This window comes from Aquila chrysaetos, chromosome 1 (assembly GCF_900496995.4).
Source record: "Aquila chrysaetos chrysaetos chromosome 1, bAquChr1.4, whole genome shotgun sequence".
Taxonomy (NCBI): domain Eukaryota; kingdom Metazoa; phylum Chordata; class Aves; order Accipitriformes; family Accipitridae; genus Aquila; species Aquila chrysaetos.
The window spans coordinates 61,202,194-61,227,456 of record NC_044004.1 but is presented as its reverse complement, the minus strand read 5'-3'; the positions used below and the strand labels follow the sequence as shown (position 1 = coordinate 61,227,456).

Here is a 25,263-nt window from a genome sequence, read left to right as displayed (position 1 = left end):
CCTTTCATCTGATTTATTCTGTTTCTAATCACTGAACAAAATCCAGTGCTTTTGAGAAGAGCTGGAGCGGTCCTAGGCACAGCTCAGCACCAGGTTTCCTTTTTCTTGCCTCCTCCCATGTTACATTAAAAGACAGCACTTTTAACTCTCCTTTAAAAGGGATTATTTCCTGCAATCTATAGACTTTATTCATGCCTGCGAGTGAAAAAAAATACCTTCTTCCATTCAGGGTAAATGACTGAGACATTAACAATGAAATTCAATGGTACTTCAAAGACTCCTTTGGGCCCTAAAGGTTATGTAGGGCTGCCCGGGGACCTAACGAAGCCCAGTTAACCCAAGAGGTGGCTTCATTTGGTCTGTGAAAAATACCCACTGCTTCTCTTGGAGAGGAAAACACTCCTCGATTCAGCCAAACGGCAGCTATAAAAAAGTCTGACTCGAGGCATCTCTCAAGTTTTCAAGCATCCACCTGGCAAAGGCAGAAGGTGACTGCTGCGCGTGCTGGAGCACTGCTCCGAATGTGGCACTGAATCTCTCCTGCTATGGAAAAGGGCACAGACCTTCCAGGGTCAAATGGTTTAGGAGCCAGGTGCGTGCCCCGTCCCCAGAAGTACATCATTACTTCTATGAGGCAGAGTAGCTGGAGCCAGAGACACGGAGGCAGGAGACCTGAGAGCCCCATACTTCAGATATTTCCATATTCTCCTATCAAACCACCGGCGCAGCCCCGCTGGCACCTGCCTGGGTCTCAGCCACCGGGACCGGGAAGCAGAGGGCTGGATGACCCCGGACCACAGCATCCCAGTAGAGGACAGCCTGACACAGCCCTGTGCGGTGATGCCCCTGGCTAGGAGGCAGCCAGTCTCATGATCCAGGTTCAAAAGTTAAGAAAGGCAGAGAAACCAGGAGGGGCCGCTGAAATCTTTGCTAAACTCTCGAGAGGATAAACAAAGTGTCAGTGTCTTTAGCACTTCATTACTGTTATCCCTTGATTTTGTCAAGTGTTTTTTTTGGACCCTCATCAGTGAATAGTTGCCAAGCCACCCTAAATACTATTGCTGCCAAAGGCCAAATAAAACACAGTGTATTTACTGAAGAGGTAGCAATTGCTCTCCTGCTGGATAGAGAGTCAAAAGGATTGGGATTTTAGTTACATTTAATCGCCTGGGCACTGGAATTTGCATCCACTTGGAATGAACACTGTCACATTATTAATGGCTCCGTTTTTAGCAAACAAAGCACAGTTCACCAACCAAATGTATTGCAGGCAATACCTTGCACTCAGCTGGACTTGGATCAAACATTGTCCTTCCTGACTGATGGTGTAAAAGAGGGAAGAAGGGAACTGCCACTATTGCAATTAAGATTTGGGAGCAAACAGACCCCACACCACACTTTTCCCCAAGCCATTCAGCATACTTTAGCTCACTAAACATTTTGGATAAATATGCTGTTGACTGACATTTCTATTTTTCTTGCTGCCGTGAAACTGAAATCACAGCAATACTGAAAGCAATTCAGAAAAACAAAACAAAACAAAACAAACCCAAACCAAAAAAACCCAACAAAAACCCCCAAAACTCAACAACCCACCTGTCAGCCCATCTCCAGTGGACTCTGACCAGCCTCTCTTATCTGCTCTTAAAGTCAGTGTGGCAAACAGGTTAGGAAACATCTCCAGTGCAGCTCAGGGCTCCAGCCCTATGGGAAGGGCTCAGCAGGGGCAGAGGAGCAGCAAGAGTCCCAGCCCTGGTGTGTGCCCTCAAGCCAGTCACACTGCAACTCCATGCCTCAGTTTCCCCATCAACAAACCAGATGCCTGAAAGACCTCCCTGATGAAAGGCAGCGCGTAAGTTGTAGGCAATGAAATAGTGATTTACTGACATTAGGCACCCCTTCCAATGATGCTGTATCCATCAGGTCTGGACACAAGAAAGCTGAGCCAACTTGCATTTATTTACTGCATTCATTTGCATAACAACCATGTATTTCCCTTCCATATTTTGTCCTAAATGAAGAACTGGACACTGTACAAGCTGAATTTAAAATAGCAGTCATCATTCATTGACTAATATCAGAAGATATAGGAACAGTGTGAGGCCACAACAGATGCACAATTATTCTTTGAGCACAAGCAATACTTATCAACTGCCTGACTACTTTATGGCGAGTTGTTTTGTTTCATAGAGATGTTTTGCAGGGCTTGCAAATAGCACTTGAAGCCCTGCAAGGCTATCTGACTCTGGCATAAGTCCCCTTCAAAGCCTCAGCCAACATGTAGCGGAGGGTTTGGTGCATCACCTCTGCGGAAAGCCCAGGGCATTTTGTCCTTCACGCACACCCAGCTCTGCTAGTTGCTGTCTGCAATTTTGGAAAAGGCGGAGATGGGTCTGTGCCCTCATGTGCATCCTTGCCCAGTCATCCTCCACCTCCTTTCCATCTCCTTGCAGGGACCAAGTCGCACCTGGTACAAAGAGACGTACAATAAATTAAATAACTCGGTCATTTCTGCAGCGATAGTCTTCCAGTTTACTGAACTGGGTGAGAGCACCTCTCTGCGGAAACTGTCTTTGCATGGCCAGGCATTTAGAGGCTCACACCATAAGTCTCCAGCAAGGTCAGAGAGCGATTTCACGCTCTTGGTGTCACCCTCAGGAGAACAAGGCAGAAGCACGGAGCTACATGGTTTAATGATCCAAGGCAGGAACCCATCATGGGGAAGGCAGAGCCCTGGAGATGACAGGATAACGGTGCGGTGCAGATCAGTCCCCTGTAATAAGCCACACTAATGCTGAGTTGTGTGAAAGACAACTCAGGAGATAGCACAATTAGTAATCTACTTGGCTGAGCACCACCTTCTCTTCTTGGATTGAGGCAGATTACAGAAAGTTGGGAAGAAGCTACGAAGGAATTGCACACAGGGTCCCATAAGCCCTTGCAAACCAAAGAAGGGAGGGCAAGCCCAGTTTTCTGCTTTTACCTGATTCAACATTGCTTCCTTTCATTTCATTTAGGGGCACAGAGTAAAGATGCACAAATTTTGCACAGCAGGATGCAGAAGCACGATGGGCAATTGCAATGTGTATTCCCGGGAAGGCAGCAAGTGGGTGCTGGTGCCTTCCACTGGCATTTTCCACCTAATTCTGCAAATTTGCTTTTGAGGCATCTTCGTTTCTCTCTGCCAAAGGTCCTGCAGAGCTAAGAGGTCGGGGGAAAAAGGGCCCCTTCTACCACTTGACTTGCCCACCACCTCTGGCCAAAACCCACAGGGAGGATTTTGCCAAATGCATAACAGAGTTTGCAGATTTTTCCATCAATTTCCACAGAGCAGCACTCTCTCCAAGGCTTGTCCAAGCCAAAGCACTTACAGGATCAGGCCGGCGTGCTCGGCACCTCTCGGCAAAGAGCAATGCATCACCTCAGCTTGCTGCATTGCAGCAGGAAAACCCTCACCTAGTGCCATCATAGCCAGTGGGTGTCCTGCATTGATTCATACATGGCCTTTTGATTAGACCCTGTATTCTTAAAAATTATCAAGCCTGAAGAAGCAGGAAAATAAATAAATAACAACACTTTCTTTCTGGTGATTTCTATTGTACTGACCTAGCCGGAAATCCCATTAGTTACTTGCTTTGATCAGGACTGTTCTACCAGGACCAGGAGATGCAGAAAGCATTCTGCCATACCAGCAAATAACCACATCTGAAGTGCTTTTTAATTAAAGCCTTCCAACTCTTGAGCTTTTTGTAGTATTTGCATGTAGCTGAACTTTGGCCCAGCTGCAGTGGAAGAAATACAGTTTATTGCTGGGCTGTCTGTCACCTTGGCGCTGCTCTTGGCTATCCAGGTAGACCTCTCCAGCGCTCCCCCCGCCCTGCAGTGAAGAGAGGAGGGGCAGTAAGCTGGGATAAAGCACTAGCCAGCCCTGTTACTGCTACTACATTAACTCTTTGCAAGAAATACAAGTGCCAGAAGTAGCATTTCAGATGTCTTTCGAGGAACGAGCAAGCGGTTTGCTGTTGAAGTGCACTGTAATAGCAACCACAGTAGAAGATGTGGAAAAACCTTCCAAGCCTCCCTGAAACACACCTCTCCAATAACAAGCAATCCACGGGAGAAAAGCATTTCAGCCTGACACTGTAAAATACTAATTGGAAGCCTGTAATTCATGCACTATGCGAGCTGGAGCTCAGTTTGGATACAGTAAAATCCTTCCCAAGATGCAGAAGCCAGCCTGCTCCGTGTGTGCAGACACCGGGTGAATCAGCAACCGAGGGGAAAAAATATGGCCGAATGAACAAATAAATAGACAAATTACAAACTGTGTACTAAGGAGAGATTGGGCTCAAGGCAAAAGAAAGCAGGCAGGAGGAAAATAGAGCCAGAAAACTGTCGGGTGGCCTTGCGGCACAGAGAGCCACACTGTTTGAACACAGGCCCAGCTAGCATGCAATTTGGTATGAGGGCAGCAAGAGCGAAAGGCATCTGAACCATGTGAGCTTTACAAAGCTGTCACAGATAACCACATAAAACAAGGATGGGTAACCTCCATCTTCTGCCCGGCACGTGTCCTGCATGTTTGTACACACACACAAATGCATACACGCTGCCATGTGCGTACTTACACCTTCGTGCTCGTTCAAATTCATGTTATCAGCATGTTAAGTTGCACGGGAAAGGACAAATGCCCTGTGAAGTCGCTATACCCTAAGCGGTGTTTCTATAGCCCAGCTCACTCAATGCACAATTACTGAAACGCAAACGTTTCGAACTACTCTGGCTCCTCCACCGTTACATTTAACTTTTGAGGGAGATTACTATAAAGAACTTGGTATGGTAAAGAAACAGCAGCCAGACAGCAAGTGGGATGTTTATTAAATGCCTACAAGTCCTCTGCTATTTCTCGAACAGCACTGGAAGTATGTTTACATTCTTTTTTGGTTATTTTTGAGTCCTGGTGTCTTAAGAGCACTTTCAGAACTATCATCTCTACAGAGTGTTAAAAATCTAAAGCTACTTTTAATGCTAAAATCAGAGAAATAACATATCAGACAAAGGAATTATCAGCTTGCAGACTGAGACTAAAGAGCTGAATAGGATTTTATTAACAGTAAAATTCAGAAGCTGCATCCACAGGAAAAAAAATAATCTATACATTGATGTCATCTGGGCAGTGAAACCATTTTAGATGCTTTACTTTTGCTCTCTGCCAAGTACTGTGCTCAGCACAATACAAAAAGAACTCATTGGCCCCAAAGACTGTGGTTTAAGGTGATTAGAATTAGATTAATGTAAGATTACTTGGCAATCCTTTAAAAATATGCCAGCAAAATGGGAAATAAAATTTTAAAACAGCACTATCACTCTTGGAATGTAACATCAGTGGTGCTTTGCAAAAACACAAGTTTCTTACAGCTCTGACCTTGTGAAGCTCTTACCATACACAGGCTGCTCTACGCTTTTTGGAAAATGTCAGTATTTGCTCCTCATACACCTCTAAAAATCTAGACTTGGGCTGCCCAATCTCTGCTACTTTAGCCCAAGCCTGAGGCTATGTTGCTGGTGGTGATCCCAGCAGCTCTGGGATATTATAGAGGAATCAGTGTCAGTCCTGCTGGCTGCAGTACCTCAAGCGGGGTATTTTGGGCAGCTCTTGCTCCCTTGTACCCAGCTTCATGGATGGCACCATCTGGGTGCAGTCCATGGATAAATTTTCCCCAGGTGTAACCTGGCATTTGTTTTTTGTAGCTCATGCAACTGCGTCACAAGAAGCATGCTTTGAAGGAGACTAATCACTTTACCATAAAGATATTTGTCTCGCTGCCACTGGGAGATGGTAAAACCTGCACCCTACTGCACAACATGCAATAGATGTCATTGGTTGAATCTCATCACGAGAACTTCAGCACCTTTCACTTTCCCTTTTTTAGGAGGAGGATGGATGGGGATGACTATTTCTTACTATTTTTATTTTCATCTATACATAAGACGTTTTAATTTCATGTCAAGATTGAAAGGTCTGTCTGTAGATGCAGGAAAATGCTTTTTATTTCATCTTTTTATGTCCTCATATATCAACAATAGGGCTGTCTCACACACTTCAAGAATAAAAAAGACTTCTAACTAAAAGTTGTATTGTAATTTGGGGGATTTTTTTTAATATTCCAAAGATTATTTCAATATTCAAGCATGTATTTCTAATACTCCAAGTATAACAAAAAGACTTTTAACAAACTATGAAAAAGTAGCAAATACCAACTGGGGAGTTATAAATAAAACTGTAAAATATTCAGCTGATCCATAATTCATTTGGTAGCAGACACCCAGCCATCTGGGCTGGGGTGAACTCACGACTCTGGAATAGGATGGTGGATGAAGATTTTGCATTCAGAATAAATGCGGCCATCACAAAAAAAAAAGTCAAACAATAAACCTTTTGTGAAGCAGTAGCCTTCAACTTTGCTCTGCCAGTGTGTTTGTTTTTTAACTACCTACGATCGCATTCTCTGATTACAAGTGACCATGCTTCAAAAATAAAGCAAAATATTTCTTGAAGCCGATTACCAGCATATGCACAGGACTTCACAAATGAAATTATTCTCTCTTCCTCCCTGAACACTCACTAGCAGCTCAATACTCATTTTTGCATCTCTCTGGACACGAAGGGTGTTCACAGACAGCAGAAGGATCCTGCTGCAAGGGGCAGCCATGCTGTCACACACTACAGTGCAAGGTGCGCCCCAGTTTAAATGGAGACCATGGTCTTCGAGGCAGTACTAGTTTACCTGTGCGTATTAAAATATCCCTGTATTCGCCCATCCTGGGATGGAAGATTACACTTTGCTTTTAAGACTACATCATTCTAGGTTAAATGCTGCAATACCTGTGTTAATACTCTGGAAGCTAGTGCGGCATCTCTAAATGACAGTGCTTTCCAAATAGATGGGCAATTGTAAGCCTTAAACCCTCTATTTATGCCACTAATAGCTCCTCTCTGACCAATGTGAATCTAAAGCACAGCTTAAACTATCAGACATACCAAATTCATATAGGATGGCCTGCAGCTGCTAAAATTTTCTTGGGAGTTCATAAAATGATTAGACAAATTCATGTGAGAAAAATCCATTAAGGGCTATAAAGCACAAAAAGGTTGTCCCCGGAGGTTGGAGAGCGCTCTAAGGAAGCATTGGTACATGTCTGCTTCGTGCTCATACCCTTTCTATGGTATCTGCTACTGACCACTGCTGGGAAGATGATGCAGCTCAGTGGATCGAGTACTGTTACAATGGATGTTCACAGGCAAGCCCTGCTCACCACCCTGGCTGCAGAAAGGGAGTTTTCCAAAAATAAGCATCTGCTTAAGCTTTTGCAGGCCCTGGGTCAGCAGTTCTGGTTGAAAAGTAGAGCTGCAAAACCAGTCTTGCTTCTCATGTGAGATGCATCCAACATGCTGCACCTACTGGAACACCCTCTTTGAAATGTTTTGTTATTCCTAAAGAAAATAAGCAAGCTGCCCCCCTCCCCAAGCCAAACCAAACAAGCCTGTGAGACTTGAAAGTTGCAAGACTCAGACCCTGAACATTACAGGACTTAAACCTGTCCATTCCCAAAGGCACTCTCTGAAACATGGTTCCCAGCACAGCCAACTTCTTGCCTCATTTTCTGGTGTTTTCTCCCCAGACTGTGCCAGGGCTGCAGTCTATCGGTTTCAAGAGCACGCAGCTGCTGACATAAGATTGCAACAAGCTCTGTGTTGCAGGTTTCCCTTTCCAAATCGCCCCTGGCTGCTTTTCAAAGACTAATACATCCCAAGTGCTAAGGAAAACACCTCCCTTGCTCCCCCCACACTGCGGCATCCCAGCCTGCACAATCAGAGCGTGGATCATGGCTCTTAGCACACCTCCCTGCTCCAAGAGCTTTCCAGCTGCTCCAAGCATCTAGTGGGTTTTTTTGGTCAAGCAAGAATCTAGCCATGCCTCCCAGGCAGCAGTACAGGTTGCCAGGTCCTGTCCTCCAACACCTTTGCTTAAATAGCGTTGCTGCACCACAGGATGCAACTTCTATCTCTGGTTTGGCCTCGGGCATGCAGACTCCTTGAGGCATTAGACATGTTAACTCCTCCTCTGTTAGCAAGCAGCACGTCTGGATCTTTCTTCCCCTTCTCCCCCAAAAGGCTCAAAAATATCACACAGGTCACAGAAGGGGATTGAACGCTAGCTTCTGACTTTTCAAACAGAAAACAGGCAGGGGTCTTATCTGAAAACACACACAGAGAAGGTCTTTAAGTGTAAAGGAGTCCGTGGCATTTGGGATGCCAGCAGGAGAACCACCCCACTCTTACACCCCCCACCTCCAGGCCAGCTCCATGCCTGAAGCCATGCCCAGCATGGGAGATGCTGGAAACGAAAAGCAAAGAAAATTGCTTGGCTGTTTAGGCTGGCTTAAAGTGAATACTCTTGGCAGGTTTTAAGCCTAGAAAGATTTTAAACATTGCATCTTCCCAGTGTGCTCCTACAATGATACAACGGGCGCTCAGGCAACCATGAATCACAACTGCTTGCTCCCTACGGACCCATTACGAGACACACGTCTCTGACCGAGACGTCATGGTAGGTGCTTTCTGTATACAGGGCAGATAAGATGAAAGACCTCAAGGGAGATGCACATCTCTGTCTAGAGTGACAGCATTACTTAATCATCCAGCTTGGTGAAATTGCTGAGAAAAAAAAAAACCATCACGCAGTTGTCACTTGAAAAGCAAACTTCAATATTAGCGGCACATGCGGACTGCTCTTTGGAAACCGCCTAAATAGGTGGCAGTTTCAAAAATATGAAAACTTGAGCAAAACCATGAGCAAGAAAAGGATGGCTAACTCAATCCCGTCATTGCCACTTATGAATTATTCACTGGGCTCCAGCCCACGTGCATGAGGCACACTTTTTAATGCGCTGTGAGAGTGCATTACAGATGGCTCCCTGCCATCTGCGGTGGGAAGTCCCTTGGGCACGTATTTTGCAGCAATCCCGTAGGTGAGAACCATGCTTTGGCCAACTCACGTGCCTGTGAAGGCAGTAAGGTCCTCTGCCTGCCTGCAGCAGCTCTAGGGTAGACACGATGGAGGCCAGCACACTTTCCACCTCCCCTGCCTTGTGGCATTGCTCACCCTTTCTAGATACATGTTTTCCAGCAGAAAACATCTACAAAATCCCACAGAAACAACAGAGGTTTGCAGATTGCAAGAGGGTGACAGGGGAACTAATCCTGTATCGGGAGCCTAAGGTCACTGTGTCCCATGTGGACCGGTACCATCCCAAGTACCATCAGGTCCCCAGGGACTCGGGGAGCAGAAACATGCTGGGGTCACCAGCTGAGATTAGCTGATCTGCCTGCCTCCTCTTGTGCACAAAACATTACTTTTTCCTTGCTGTATTTCCAAATCTGATTTCAAAAGTTCAGAGGAAAATTACATCAGTCTGAAAATGCCAGATTGATTGCCGGTGCCAATTCTTTTTCTCATTATTTTAAACTGGGGAGAGAGGAAGGGAGACAAATTATTTTGGAGAAAAACACTTTTTTTCCAGGAAGCAATTCCTTTGAGAGCCCAAACCAGAGGTAGTTTCTGCTGCCAAAAGCTCCCATGCACAGAAGAGGTGGTGCGCACTCAGCACCCCACTGCCTGTGCATTCTCTGCAGTCCTGAAATTAGCATGGTCTTTTCGGGACGGACAAAAGCCAAACCAACAAAACAGACCCTGGCATTTCTCTGCAGTGCTGGGTTAGTGAATACCTGCCAGTGGGACTCCAACAGCCAGACCTATCCCACAGCATGGAATTTTTTCATTTTCTGCAGCCAGCAGTTCTTGTAGCAGGATTTCTCCTACTGCTCCAGTTGGCCTTGTGTCACTACCTTTAGTGACTCGACTTCATTACACCAGCCTTCATGAAAATATAATCATACCATCTGAAAACCTGTGCGAGGGAAAGGATGAGGCCCCAGAGCTGCATCTCTTGGTGGTAATTTCAGAGAGATGAGTGGACTGAGACTTCCTGAAGCCCCATGTGCCCTGAGTGGGCTGAGACTCCCTGAAGCCCCATATGCCCTGCCTGCTCTTATTTGAGAGAGGATAGCTGAAAGTGAGGCTTTTTCAGAGATATCCAGCATCTTTGGGCATGGCCAGGCATGGACCACTCCACCTGCACACCTCCATTACTTGCCTCAAACGACATTTTTCGGAGGCACCTTAAGAAAACAGATATCCACTTGCCATGCTTGGCAGCTAGTCTGATTTGCGAAGTCCCCCTCTACAGCCGCTTTATTTCCGGCACGGACAAACGGATGATCACCCCTGGGAGTGCTGAAACAGCACATAACTGGGAAGCACGTTTGATGCTACAACTCCAGCAGACAGGCCCGGTTCTCCTCCTGAACGAGTGGTGGGACCGGCCAGAGACAACAAAATACAGTCACTACTCCTTGCTTTGGACAGAGGTTTGATTCAAACTCCTGCTGAATCAAACACAAGAGCATACAGATGCAACTTAAACACCACATAGTGAATTAAACACTCATGGCCTGATCCATTAGTATCTCCCTTGATTGCGGCTCCACCAGGGTAAATAGTGAGACTGAACCAGAAGCTACATTTACCCACTTGTCCTTAGCATGAGCCATGTTCGTCACAAGTCTACCATTTCCTGTAACGGACCTTTCAATACAAGACTGGAGATGATAACTGTGCAAGGGAGTTATTCTTGGCTTGATGCGCAGGAAGGCAGCTATGAGGATAAATCCTGCTGCAACTATGGGGAGTCTGGGACATAACCCACAAACCAGGGCCATTTCCTCACAGTCTGCACTGATCAGCAATGTATCATCTCCTCTCGTGCAGCTACATTTACTGAGGTTTATGTGGATTTAACTCCACACATCAGGGAAAATCCAATGCCAGTGATGAAATACTAATGCAAACCCACTAACAGGAAAATATACTTTTTCCAACAACAGAGTTACTGGCAGCAGCCTTCACAACGGGAAAACAGTAAACAGCATTAGGACCGTGACACCCACTGATCTGCATTGAACAGGTGCCTTCAACAGGTGTCATACTGACATCCAGTGATGTTTCGCCAGAAGATTTCCTGCCACATCCATCAGCAGCAACCCTGGCATGCCTTTATTTCCTCTCCTTGAGCTATATCCGAACGATTTGTCCAACACTTCAACAATCCAGTCTAATTACCAGGACAGGTATCTGATGAAGTGCAATGCCATCGCACTCTCTTGCTGCTGGCTGCCAAGCCCACGCGTGTACACCTGGGTAGCAGGAATGAAATGCAGCCCTGCTCCAGCTAGCATTTTTCTGCTCCACAGTGAGGATCTGCCAATCTCTATCTAGCTGTTATGCTACATACTGCACCAGGTTTCCTGGCTAAGCCTTATCTGTAAGGAGAAGGCAAGGGGTGGCTCCAGTGATCTGGCAGCACAGTCCTCATGGTCCCAAATGCCACCGGTTCACATTCCTGGAAGAGCTCTGCAGCAGACAGGTGCCACTGGGGAGGCCTGAATTAAATGGCAGGAAGCAAGCCAGGTAGGCAAAGGGAGAGACCCTAAAACACAGAGCATGAGGGTCAAGAAAAGAAGGATAGAAAGGTCTCCAGGGATTACAGAAGCCATGTGATGTGCCTGGTGTGGTGATGTGCATGGAAGGAGATGTAATCATGTTTTGCCTCCCATCATGCCTCCAAATGACAGGGGACAATGGCAACACCTTGCCTGCGTTCAAGGCGACAGCTATTTTCAACCGCTGGGCAAAGGAGGGGCAGACAGATCTGAGCCCTGGACAAAGGAACAAACCAGTCTACATGATCTCTGCCTGTACAATGCAAAACCAAGAAGGAGACAATATGCGTTGACATCTCAGCCCTACCTTGTTGGAGAAGCAGTGACAGCATACCATATCTCACCAGCCTGAGGCCAGTCACTCTAGCATCACAGTGCAGAAGAGGGATTAAATTTCCCAAAGACACTCAAAACAATTTTCTTAGGGTAACCGTCTGCAAAGTTAGGACTTTTTAACCATTGGCATTTGGAATCGAAATGAACTCTTAGAAATTTCCCTTTCCCAACAGGAGAGGCAACCGTTTTCTTTCTGGTTTAGTGGGTGGATACACCAAAATGCAAAGAAGTGGAGGGATCTCCAAGTAGCTTAGTATAAAAGGAAAAAGCCACAAATCCTAAAAGTGTGTCCTGCTGGAAGGAAACATGCTGAAGACTGGAGCAATTATAACCTAAGAGACACAACCACCCCCACACACATATTTGAAGAGGCCACAGTCCAGCCCTCCATGCTGGGGACTTCCACCCATTTCAAAGGGAGGTCTGCACCGGGTCTGACTGGCTCGGGCTCCCACCCCAGACATTTCCCCAGGTTGAAGATCCACTTACCTGCCTGGTTTGTGGTTACATTTACAGACACAAACTGCCGGGTTCCACGGTTCTGGTCGGACACTCCATTCACTGCCTCAATTTCAAAGGTATAGTTTGTATGAGCAAGCAGATCCACCATCATGACAGAGGTATTTTTCAGGCCGGTTTGCTGGGGGAGGTACCTGACATGACCGCCACACGCCTCACACAGACCTGAGTGTGAGTTGCACTTCTTGCATGCAATATAATAAGACACATCTTTCCTTCCACCAGTATCAGCAGGGGGAATCCATTCCAGAAAGACACTAGTCTCGTTAACATTTGAGATGGCACTCCGAGGAGCAGAGGGGGGTCCTGGTTTGTAAAGTGAGAAAAACACATGGTAAAAACAGTATTATCAGTCATCCTGCTCTCTACTACTCTCTAGGCTGAAAAGAGATGTCCCGTTGCTCACGTGCCAGAAAATACACAGGGACCATTTGCAGCAGCACCCGAAGACCTGGGAAAATGGGGATTTGTTTTGAGCACTCCCACCTCACCTCAAGGGTCTGTGCTGGGATGCAGCCACCTGCACAGGAGGACAAGACAGGGGGACTGGCTCAAACCCAGCAGGAGGAGCACTCCACCCCAGGGCATTGCCTCTGGTGCTCTCCTTGCTCTTCCTGTGAAGGGAGCTGCAAATCTTTGCTCTGCCCAAGTCACTGTCAGCTTCACCAGGGGCAAGATCCCCCCTCCTCACCCCACTGCCCCTATATTACTAGCCCTAGGTCCTAAAAAAAGACATGCACTGGGGTATTCATGCCACTTAGGTACTCAACTCAGATACCAAAACTTTCCTCTGCGTGCACCCGCCTCTTCCCATCAGCTATTTGGCAACAGTGAAGCCTAAGCTTGGGCATCCAAATCACACCTAAGTGAGATGCTCAATGTAGCCCAAAGCAGATGGTGATCTACACGGGCCACTGGAAACACAGTCATATCTGGCTACTCAACGGCAGCCTTCTTGGTCCCTGCCAAGCTCTAGCACGGTTGGTTAGCCACACCACGCTTGCTTATTTTGCCAAGCCTCCCCGCTCAGGATGCCAGCGTGGTGCTGGCAAGGCTATCCAAGGAGGAAGAGCTGCTGCAGAGGTACCACAGCTCCTGCAAGACATGAGCTGTTTTCCTTCATCCTGCTGGAAAAGGCCATGGCTAGGCAAGCAAAGCCCACCTGGAGACACCTTCAAGACTGCTTACTTGCAGAAGGTGCTGCAAGCGCTTTTTTTTTTTTTTTTTTTCCTAACAGGCTTGTGTTGGAGATAAAGGGCATGCTGCAGATACACCCTGAAGACAATGTGAAAGGACAAGCAGGAATGTCATGCAAGAGATCCACATGTTATATTCTCAGGGAATGCTAATGAACGAGGAAGAAAGGAGAAATTTATCAAAGCAAGCCGGGATGGAATTTAGTCACGGCATCACCAGAAGCTATACAGCAAAGACTGGGATGTTTCTAAGGGAGGTAGAGGAGGGAAGGCAACACACTCCCCTTCAGTTTGAATGAAGCTGTCAAAACCCATGAGCAGTTCCTTGAAAAAAGCCCGACAAGTAGCTTCACCAGCTAGAAATCCATATGAATTTAACAGCCTGTCTTAGGCTGTCATCTTCTCATTTTGTTGTGATAATTAAACTCGATTCGTTATTTAAAACAGGCAGTGTTGCAAAAATGAAATTACCTTATAAACCAGAAGCATTTTCCTCTATTTCCCTTTCCTATTCCCCTTTTTAAGTCTATAAAATTGGCAACACTGATAAAACAGTCACGATTTCGAGTCAAGCTGTTCTGATTCAATGAGAAACCCGCTGCCAGAGGAAATAAATAATCCTGATATGGTTTTTTTTTTTTCCTTCGGGGAGGGGGGGAAGCAGTTGAAGACAAAAGCTAAGTTAGTTTAGGAAACGGCAGATCAGCTTTGTTTTGTTCTGTGATCACTTCAGATGACTTCGGAGCATGCTGCTTGCAACGTGTGCTGTGGGAACCAGCACTATTTAGCTAATGACACCAAGGTACAGTCCAAGTCAGGACTATTTTCTGCACTGTCATACTCATACTGATATAATGGAAACTATGAAATTCATCACTGGAGCTGTGTGGAGTTATATGTATCTTGCACTCGGGGGGGGGGGTTATATGTTTTTTAATGGTTAAATTGCCCTATTTTTTTCTTCCACTGGATGAATGCCCTTTTACTGCTACCAGCACTCTAGGAAAAAATAAAGAAGTCAGGCACAAGAAACACTTACTGGACAATGTGTCTTTAACAGGGGATAAATTATTACTTTTGTAAAGTCACCAGAGGTTTTTACTTGCTTTGTACAGAAGAGTCAGCTGCTCTTCTTGAAGGCTTAAAAACATCAACTTCAGTGGAAGTGCTTTGAAGCTAGTGGGACTTCATAACCGATTAAATTAGCATTCTCACAGGGGCTCAGAGAAAGGTCTTTAGTAGTCTACAGATATCTAACAAGATCTACTTGAAGAATCCTGAAACCGCACTTGGGTAAAACTTTGATAAATCACAGCTGCAAGAACAAAACAGTGTTTTACCTTCGGAAGAGGGGGGCCCTAGGTCTGCTAAGAAGGTCTGTTTTAATTTCCAACCTCCTTTTGTCAAGGACAAAGATATTAGTTTACTTTTTTTTTTCTTTTATATATATATATAATATATATATATTTAATTTGCTACTTTATACCCTAAGGAGGTAAGATTCACCCCTTCTGCACCACAATTTACTGACCAGAGGCAAATACTTTCTGAACACAAAGATATTGGTATTTTTCTTGACAGAGAGCAAACCTGTTGTTTGCTGATGCACATATTTTAAAATATAACCTGAGAGAGAAACTACCTTCCAGATACAAATATATATATGTACACACTCAAAATACAGTTAACTGTAAACTTTTTGCGAGTAGAATACTACACTAAATACTATAAAATCTTCAGTTTGTCCCACGTGTCATACTATTAAAAATATTTCCTCAGTAAGCTCTGAACAGCAATAGGGTTACTTGACAGAGATGGGAGGCAAAAAAAAAGGATGTAACTATGTTTTGAATTTAAAGAGATGTTGTGCTAGGAACTGAAGCTAGGATTACTTAGTTTAGAAGAAACAAAGTGCAATTACTTCCTGGAAGATAAATAATAATATTAAGAGAATTCTCAAATGCCCATCAGGACCAAACATTTGTTTTGTCTGAGGGCAATAATTATTTCAGACTGCATCACAGCACTATTAATTTCAAAATTACCAATCATTACTTACAAAACATGCCTAAGGAACTGGAAAAATTAAATAAAAATGTATTTATATTTTTCCCCCACTGTACTTAACTGAGCGGTTGACAGTGGTGTAGCAGTTTTCTTTAGTGATGCTGGTGGTGGTGGGGCGACTGATACAGCTTGGGACTGAAAAACATTCACTTTAAATTAGGAAAATGTGATTTTATAGCTATACCAACCGGCAAGGGGACTTTGCAAGTGTAGAGCTAAAAATGGACATTGATGTATTCTCTAAAATTAACTAGATTTCAAGTTGAGGGAATCCTAAGAATATTATCTTCCACGGTAATAAATAATAGAAACATACCAAAAACTTGCAGTATCTTCCCACCAGTCCTGACTCAAGATTGCCTTGCTTGTGTTTCAGTTCACGATGAGATGTTCCCTTCCAGACCTAATTGGACTAGTTTAAAATGTTAGTGTCGCTACATACTCTTTACTGTCCCTGCCAAAATTTACTACCCCTGCAGCTGAGCTGGGGTAGCACATGGGCCCTCCTTATCACCTTCGCAGAAATACAGCTGGATTAGGACAAAATCCCAAGAAAGGATGCATAGGGCAAGCAACGGTGACTAAAACACGGGGATAAGGCTCAGATGACCCACTCTGCTTTTGGGGTAGTAAGTATGAATGCCAGCAGAAATGCTGCACCATGCTCAACTGATGCACTGGGGTTTGCAGCGGGCAACAGAAGCTGAGCAGTGCCTTGGTCAGCATTAAACCTCTCATCTACCCCAAAAGTACTCAGTACGCTGCCAAGCCATATCCTAATACAGCTTCAGGCACCATGCCTGCACTTTAAGCTAGGTTATAGTAAGCTTTCAAAACAAAAAAAACCCGAAACAAAATCACCCAAACATTAAACCCCCAAAGAACCTTAAAAAAAAAAAACAACAAAAACAAAACAAACAAACAAACAAAAAACTCACACCCCCCCCAAACAAATATGCATAAAACCCCCAAACAAACATAAAAAGAATATCCCATGGTATTTGCAGAATCAGAAATTACAGCCTTTACCTACAAGATTCAAATTGCACCAGAAACCTGGGCGAGACAGGCACTCAAATTTCATTTCTTTTTAACATGAGCTGGTCACCAAGCTTGCTTGTGCCTCTCCGAAAATCCTGCCCTATGCTCAAGTCACAGGTATGCATAAGCCCTTTTTTCCTTGGGGATGGCAGCTCCTTCCCTGTGCTAATTCACCAGCAGGACACACTGGATTCGTACCCCTCCATCCTGAGAAGGGACACAGAACAACACCACTGATGGTGGGCAGGAGGCACTGTGGACACCAGCAGTCTGGCATAACGCTGTATCAGTCCCCGGCTTTGGTTCTGCCTGCACAGAAAAGCCAATTTTATGTGCATTTCCAGAGCTCAGAGTACTCCTCTCCTTTCCCATTGCCCAATACCACGCTGGACCTCAACGTCTCTCGTTTATCTATGTTTTTTAAGTCAGGCCGAAGGGCAAAATGGACATCAAGAAGCCCTGGTATCAAAGTTTTTTGTGCTGTAACTCCCCACCCCCCCCCCCCCGCTACTGCTCCAAAAGACACCAGCATATCTATTTAATAAACTGAGAAGTGCTTGCATGACTCTCCCCCCCAGACCACTTTGATCCGACAGCACCAGCTACTGCCACACTGCCTAAGGCTGTCTTCTCCTTCCCTGCAGAACACCTTCCAACAGCCACGTGCTTCATGCTCCTTCGGCTTGTGAAAAGTGAACGCAGAGTTCATGGGCCCCGATTCTGCCCCAGGGGCCTCCTGCAGGCAAGCAAACACCTGCCGAGGGCAATTTCCTTTGAGAGAGCGTCTCTCCAACAGGAACAGACTTTTTCTTTCTCTTTTTGAAGTGCAAACTTGGGAAGCTAGGAAGGACATCTGTATTCACGGAAATGAAGGCACAAAAAGCCACTACCATGCATGCGTGATGCAAGGAAACAGTATGGAAGTCACCTCTGCACTGTTGCCCAGTGGCTGTGAGTGTGAAAGGGCTCATAAACCTACTATTTCCTCCATTGCTTAAGTTCCTTGGAAGCTCTACCTGCTCCTGCCCCAGTAGTTCAGCTCCTCTTCGGTCTTTTTTAACAACTTTTGCACCACAAAAATCACATTCAGAGCATGACAGACGCAGCTCAGCAAAAACCTATGGTCTGTGCTACACTCAGTGGGACTAGGTGGGGGCATGCGAATTGTGGCCCTAAGTATCTGAAACATAAACCGAACAAGAAACTTTAAAGGTGCAGCTGACAGGATAGCTCACAGATGGGAGGAAAAGGGCAAAATTAGTGATTCCTATTCCACCGACTCCACTTTGGACTTGCAAGACCCCAATTTGCTTGTTATACTACCCTCCCCCTACACCAAGGGGATAAGCTCTAAATTTTTGCTGCAGGTTTGGAGAAGCAGTTTCCATCACAGAGTTTTGAGGCTACCCTGAAGACAGACCATCTCCAGGCAGCTTGGAAAGGCTTGTTTACTGAAAATGAGCTAAGAGATGATACTACGCAAGGCCGCGTAGACTCTATCCATGCCTATTGCTTGACAAGCACTACCCATCGTTTCCTCCACGTGCATGCCCCACACCAGTACCCATGCACGCACGGATGCGGATGTCCGAATGCCATGCTGCTGGCTGAGTCCGCCCATGAGTGGACGGCAAAAGACGGAGCATCCCCTCGTTACAAAAATGCTTCCTGGGTTTAATGCCAGCTTTTGAAGCAAAAGGCTTCAAAAAGTCTGTTCTTGTGCAACCGGGGGTACAGTAGACAAAGCCAGTGACATTACAAGTGTGTCAAGACTACTTCAGACTCCAGCCCAGAGCCTGTAAAAGCACATTAATTAGGATCATAATGTCCAGTCACAATACAGGAACAGCTCGAAAGGATTAAAAACAACCCTTTAAGCACATGCTTACTTGTACAGGCCATTGTAGGTGGGTCTGATTCCTTCCTAAAATAGTGTTCTTCACACAGGCAAGATGTGGATGCTTCATCAAGCGTGTAGCTGTGAGGGGGACATTTGCTGCAGGATGGACTGTGGGGTGAAGCTTTGAAGAACCCAGGTCTGCATACTGTGAAAAGAAGAACCACAGACTAAGCTCTTCCATCATAAAATTAGTCTCTTCACATTTCCTTTTAAAAAAAACCCAAAACATATCTTCAGCTAGAAAACAGACAAACACTCACAAGCTATTTGGTTTGCATACTTTACAACAGTCTATGCCACTAACAGACAGTGCATACTTAAATATCTGCGTGAAAAGAGAATGAGAAGCTGTTGATCATTTTTTTCCCCTAGCATCTGCCTTTGCTGGGTATTTATTTTCCTTGTTGAATGCATTAGAGTTAACATCTTTTGGGCTCTGCTTTAGAAAACATTATAGTGTTTGGGGTTTTTTTCATTCAGTCTTAGAAAAACAGGTAAAATACATCTTATGGTTTTCATTTAAGATGTTCTACACCCAGAAATCAATGTCTCAGCAAACAAATACCAACACAGTGGTGGAGGGGATCTCAAGATCGACAGCTTTAAGACATTGTGATAAGGCTACTTCCCTAGGGTCTTTTTCCCTGCAAACCTGTGATAAATTTTAAAGTGCTCCATATAAGACAGACTGCTCTGAGTATAGCCCGAACCAGGCATGCTTGCCATACAAGATATTCCTTCCAGCTTCAATATATATGCATTACAAGGCACAAACGATACAAGAACGATTTTTGTTCTCACAAATATAATATATGGCTAAGAGTAGCTTGGGATTTTTTTTCTTTTTTTTTTTAAATAATTTGAAGTGAATACAGTAATATCTTTTTTCCAGCCTCCTGAAACAAGTACTCTTTCACCGATGCAAAGCGCTCTGTAACTTCACCTGTGTGCGCACACTCAGCCAGGAGCAGTGACAACCACAGGTTTGCATATATTCACCCTGACTTTAGGAAAAAAACAGCTGGCCCTGTAATCGTACCTTTACATTTAGAATTAAAAACCCACTGTTAGCAAAAGGAGAAAAACATGATTTTCTGTTTGTCTTAAAAAGCAGAGACATGGAGACATGTTAAAGCAGCTCCAAAGTGCTGCTACGTTTTTTCCTTCACAGAGGTTCTAAAATAATTCTGCCCAGTATGCTATCAATGATGCACAGGTCTGCTATGAGACTTACAGAAGTTACCTGGAAATTCCAGAGCCTTTCCATCTGCATTCAAACCTCCCCAGTTGTAATTAGCTTGCAAAGAAAATGAGCTCACAGCAAAAGCATTAATCTTATCCCACCAGGAATGTCCCAGACAATCACAGCACTAAGGTCATGTGCTAAAATTCAGCCAGTGATGACAGAATTCATCTTCACTGTAGATAAAGTATAGGTTTTAACTAGTGATTCCTTTTCCTCTGATGGACCAACTAGGACAACTGCCCCTAAAGTTGGCTCTGCTTCCTGCAGTACCAGAGAAACATTCTCGACATCTTCCCTTTTACGTCACCAGCTTCTTCAACAAAGGTGAGATATTTGCACATCAACTCCTAACTCCTAGAGCCACCCAGTAAGTCTTTGCTGAAGATCACTCAGGCATCAAAAGAGGTGTGATCCAAGAGCATCCAGTAGACCTCCCCCAGGCCCCACCTTCAGTCTTGCCCGGACCACAAAGCTCTCACAGCAAGCGCCATACAACCTTGAAACATTTGCCTAGCCCACTACGGGCTGCCAGGTCTCCATCATGCACCTGCAGCCTCTCCATCCTACTCTAGGGGATGCTCATCTCCATCCCTACTGACCTCCCCAAACCAGGCACCCTCCCCCACCTTCCCCCAGCTCCCCTTTCTTCCCACAAGACAGGCAGAGAACAACTAGTAGGACTGGAGGGATTTACAGGTTTTAAAAACACAACTTCCATAATTGCTCATCATCCAACTAGTGCTCCGTACCTAGGCTGTGAACTCTACAGGATGCAGTTCATCTGCTTTGTGTCCGTACACCAGGACCAGTGGACAGACCTAGGGCTGAATTTATTCTTGATGGCTGTTAGCAGACTTGCCACAAGCTGCCCTCATGCTTTATGGCACATTCCTCGGTTTCTAGCACAGAGTTAAGTTTTTTTATTTACTTCACAGCCACCTTCAAATGCTACCCTACCTACAGCAAGGACTTGTTATACAATCTCTGGAGAGTCTTCTGGGAGAGAAGACCACCAAACCGCTCCTCTCTAGCCTACAATTTGTATTTCAAAGCCAAATCAAACTCAGTTGCACACACAGACAATAGAGATGGGGAAATGAAAGCACAAAAATGCGCAACATATAACGAGGGCAGCCCACATCTAGTGTGTACTCAGTGTAATTAGCCTTCAAAAAAGGACTTGAATTTATCTCGTTATGTCCCATCAAGACAGACAGAAAATCATTACAGCACAAGAGTTTACTGTGCTTCTATTTTGTGCAAAGCAGCAAATGCAAAATAAGTCAGTTTTCCTTGACAGATTTTCAACGAGGTGCAGCTTGTTAATGACGGTATGATACGTAGCTCAGCTCAAAGGGAATGTTTTGTTTTCATGAATAAGTACGGAGCCAGCAGATGTACAACGCCAATAACCCATGTTTTAATGAGGGATGTGAAATAAACCTGAACTGAATCAATTTTTGTATAATCTGCAGGCTCCCATGGGTCAAGCAAGTCCCTTCTCTATCCGAAAGGTATAAGGAGGAACATTCAAGAGCATTAAATTATACTAAAGATTTCAACATGAGTTCTCATAACAAACAGCCAGCAGAGCAGCGTGCTGTCGTATTTAAGTGAAACACTCTTGTGTCAGTTAGAAAGGAAGAATTCAGGGACACGAGACGGGATATGCAAAAAAAGGGAGGACAGAAGATAAAAATAAATGCAAGAATCACCACAGCAAGTGGTGGCGTGCCAAGTCCACACCCCTGCGGCAGATGCTTTGGGGAGGACAGAGGGGAATTTGCAGGGTTCCCCCAGAACAGCCAGCCTCTTGTGACCAGCGGCTTGGGGACCACTCCTGATGGAAACCACACTTGCACTACCACAATCAGGAGCAGAAGCAGCTGTAGCTGCTTGGGTGTTTCAGGCATAACTAATATCTATTACAACGCTTTTCTCTGTACCCTTTCCTATGTTTGCTTTGTACATGACACAAAGGAGAGGAGAGCCAGTGAGGTGGTTCAAGCAGCAATCCTCTAATAAGCAGGCATGCTGTGATTAAATGGATGCTGTTAGATAAAAGCTGACCCAGGAACATCTTATGCCCCCGCACTGCAGAGCAGGAATCAGGGTAGCCAGACAGGCACAGTCTTGGCTGAGCTGAACAGCCAAAAGAAGAGGCTAGTACCATGTCATTTTTCTGCCACCAGTGGCAATGTCTCAGCTATTTTGGAAATCAGATTCAGAGTAGAACAGGGCCACAAACAGCTTACCTTGCATGTACCTTGGGTTTTGGTCTTTATCTTACCATTCCTGTTCTGACAGTCAAACTTACAATCTCTTCGTAAAGTATACCTGACTTTATTTAAAATTACATGGGTGTCTGGGGTTTAATTTCTAATTAAATCTTATTTTAGTCTTCTTACATTTTTATCTCAGTATTTCTAATTCAACGATTCTTGAAAGGATACATAGAACTAGCACAGTACAGTCACGCACATAATGGTACTATCTCTCTCTTCAAGGGGGTAGGAAAAGGAGGAGAAATAAGATGAGCCTAAGACTCCCTATAATCTGCTGCAAGCCAGCTGAAAAGAAATGAAATAAAGTTTTAAGCTGTTGATGAGATCTGCTTCTTTCTTCCTAATATTAAAACTGATAACTCCTTAACTGATTAACAGCCACTGATGTGTGAAAATAAGTCTTTAAATGAAATTGGTTGCTAGAAAAAAAAAAAGAGTATTTTTAGACATAGCAAATATGCCATAAACAACCTGCTGGTGTTAGGTACAAGTGGGATGTGTTTCTGTTAGTAACACATCCATTATTAGCAAATTAATTTCACTCTTTTTATTTTTAGTAGCAACCACAAAATGTTGTGGGCACAGAGCATTAACACCTGTGCAGCCTCTTGCTTGTGCACTTCAGGACAGGCCAGAGAGAGATGGCTGCAATGAAGGACAGCAGCAAGAGCCTCTCGGACAGCAATGGTGTGAGCTGATCCTTTAAACTGGCAACAGTCAGATTAGAAACCGGCTTCGTACCTTGCAGACAGGAGCCCACAAGAGCCATGCTAATAGAAACTGGCTTTTCAAACGTGGGTGGATGGAGGAGGAATCACTGGTCCTCTTACTATGAAAACTGGCCTCTTCAAATGACGTGCTGAACTTTATGTGCTATATCAGTGGTAGAGACAGTGAGTACTGGGGCCAGGGAGGAGGGGGAAGCAGGCAGAACAAGCCAATAACATCAAAGAGCTGGGACTACTTGACAGATTATTTTCTGCAAGCCTTAACATCAAATGATTCACAGCTGCATGCCTGTAACAATCCCTGAGCTTCAGCTGAAGGCTGCCATCAAACAGGCAGGGCTCCTCTCCTCTCTGGCTGCCCCACACCTTCAATGTGCACTGACCCCAGGCAACAAGTGCTGGAAGCAAGGACCACCTCCGACGCTCTCCATATCCACAGGCACATATGTGGCCATGTTGGTAAAACCACCCAATTGGGTGGGAATATCAGTGAGAATTCCAGTTTTGTCCCTGGAGAGAGAAACACTGGGAAACACGACCCTATAAGACTTGAAACCCCAGGAGATGAAAAAGGTCCAACCTATTACTCCCTTTACACTCTCATGATGCTGGAAGGATAAGCCCACAGTACTTAAGTGCTTAGGATCAGCAAAGCGACCTTTCATATATCCCAGAAAATAAAGCTCAAACAGGAATTACACTGTCTCCCTTGCAGAGCACCAAATTAGTCTCCTCAGTAATCAGAAACCACCAAGTAAAACTCATAAGGCAGTGCCGCTAATCCATAAATAAAGCTGATGGACAAAGTTGAACAAAAATTAATGAGGATAAGGATGCCTAATCTAGATGGAGCACAGGTTATCTGGCTGAAACTGAGGTTTCCTCTCCAAACTGCAACACCCTTTGCTTCTCCTTCCTACCCTTTAGTCCCATTTGCCTTTTCAGGCTGTAAACTTCTTTGGAGAGGGACACACAACTCAAATTACCACAGCTTTTAGAAGCAACTGCAGCATAAATCTCTCTGCCCCATGGACAGACCCACAATATGCACTGAGCCAGCTCTCAGCTGAAACACAGGCAGAACGTGGGCTCTGTGTGCGTGTGTGTGTGTTCAGCGGAAAAGAGAGAAGCTCTGTAGCTCATCAACTCTGCCTTCATTAGCACGTTGCTCTAGTGCAGGGAATATGCCTCGAGAGTTGAAGGATTTGAGCAAAAACACGCTACAAATAAACCAACCCCTCTTCTCGTCTCTGGAGTTGCCATGCCTTGAAGCATTTGCACTGAGAAGAGGGGGCTGCTGCCTCTTAGATGCATCCAAAACCTAAAGAAGGGTTTAGCGAGGTACAGTCTTTACAATGTGGAATCAATTAAACTGCTGAGCGGCTCCAAGCCTCAGCTTATGCTCCTGACACACACTTTTACTTACAAGAAAAAACAAAACAAAAAACACAGCAGACTGTCTTCGTGTCTCCCAACCAATATAAACAGATGATCTCCATGCTCTTCTAAAAAGTATTTCAAGAACTACAGCAACCCACCATCGAGCATCCTCCTGCAGAATTTACAAGCAGGCTCCCAAGAGCTAATCCTGCCCTCCCTAACGGCTCTCCTTGAACTGCAGGCCAACACCAAAATTGCTGCCAAAGCTATAAAGCTATAGAAAAATGTGTTAAATGCCCTGATTATATCTCCTTTAGGGTTGGTCTCTCTATCTGCAATAGTGCTACGTTGCTTCCTGCAGCACGCCTTGGGGATTTGAAGGGAATTAAATAAATACCTGCTAATAAAACACTGTAATTCGAAGCTGCTGGTTTGCTTGAATCCAGTAGATTTGCCAGCATCCTTCCGCAACTCCAGCATCCAACACTGCAGCCCAAGACCTGCTAAAGGACCTTTTAAACATGTTCCTGGAGCTTGGTGGATAAGTGGGGCATCTGAGGGCTTTACACCTTGAAAAGAGACTTGGCCCTTACCTTGGACATAAACCAATTCATTCAACTCAAGTGGGAAATACTCTTTTAAGCTTTTTTTTTGTTCTAAGAAAACATTGTGTCTTTTGATGCTGTTCCATCCAACCCCAAACCAACTCCGGCTGAATTACCTCCGCTTCGCATTGAAATCAGCCCTAGCTCTGAATACCAAAACAACCTTGAAAACTAGAATATAAATAAATTAGTACTTTCAGTTCCTCCCTTTGAAATACCACTTTTTCTACCATGTGACTCACTAAATTGTCACACAGCAATTTATGACATGAGCATAGTTGCTGGAAAACTAAGAATTAACTGCCACTAATGACATTAATGTGTTTCTTCTAAACGG

At 44.8% G+C, this 25,263-nt stretch overlaps 1 protein-coding gene across 12 annotated transcripts in view; it reads right to left on the bottom strand.

Moving 5' to 3' along the window:
• The window catches only part of EPHA5 (EPH receptor A5), a 203,482-nt gene that overhangs the window by 72,285 nt on the left and 105,934 nt on the right, over window positions 1–25,263 (bottom strand). For 7 of the 12 annotated variants that reach the window (XM_030014442.1, XM_030014401.2, XM_030014451.2 and 4 more), the window contains exons 4-5: window positions 18,672–18,827; window positions 12,449–12,784 (exon numbers count right to left, since the gene is read on the bottom strand). The exons of 2 other annotated variants lie outside the window; for them this stretch is intronic. In XM_030014442.1, coding sequence (XP_029870302.1) covers window positions 12,449–12,784; window positions 18,672–18,827 — 492 coding nt within the window. Of the gene's footprint in view, window positions 1–2,046; window positions 2,468–12,448; window positions 12,785–18,671; window positions 18,828–25,263 lie in introns of those variants that run through there. 3 more of the 12 variants (XM_030014464.2, XM_030014467.1, XM_041124076.1) reach the window with 2 other exon arrangements.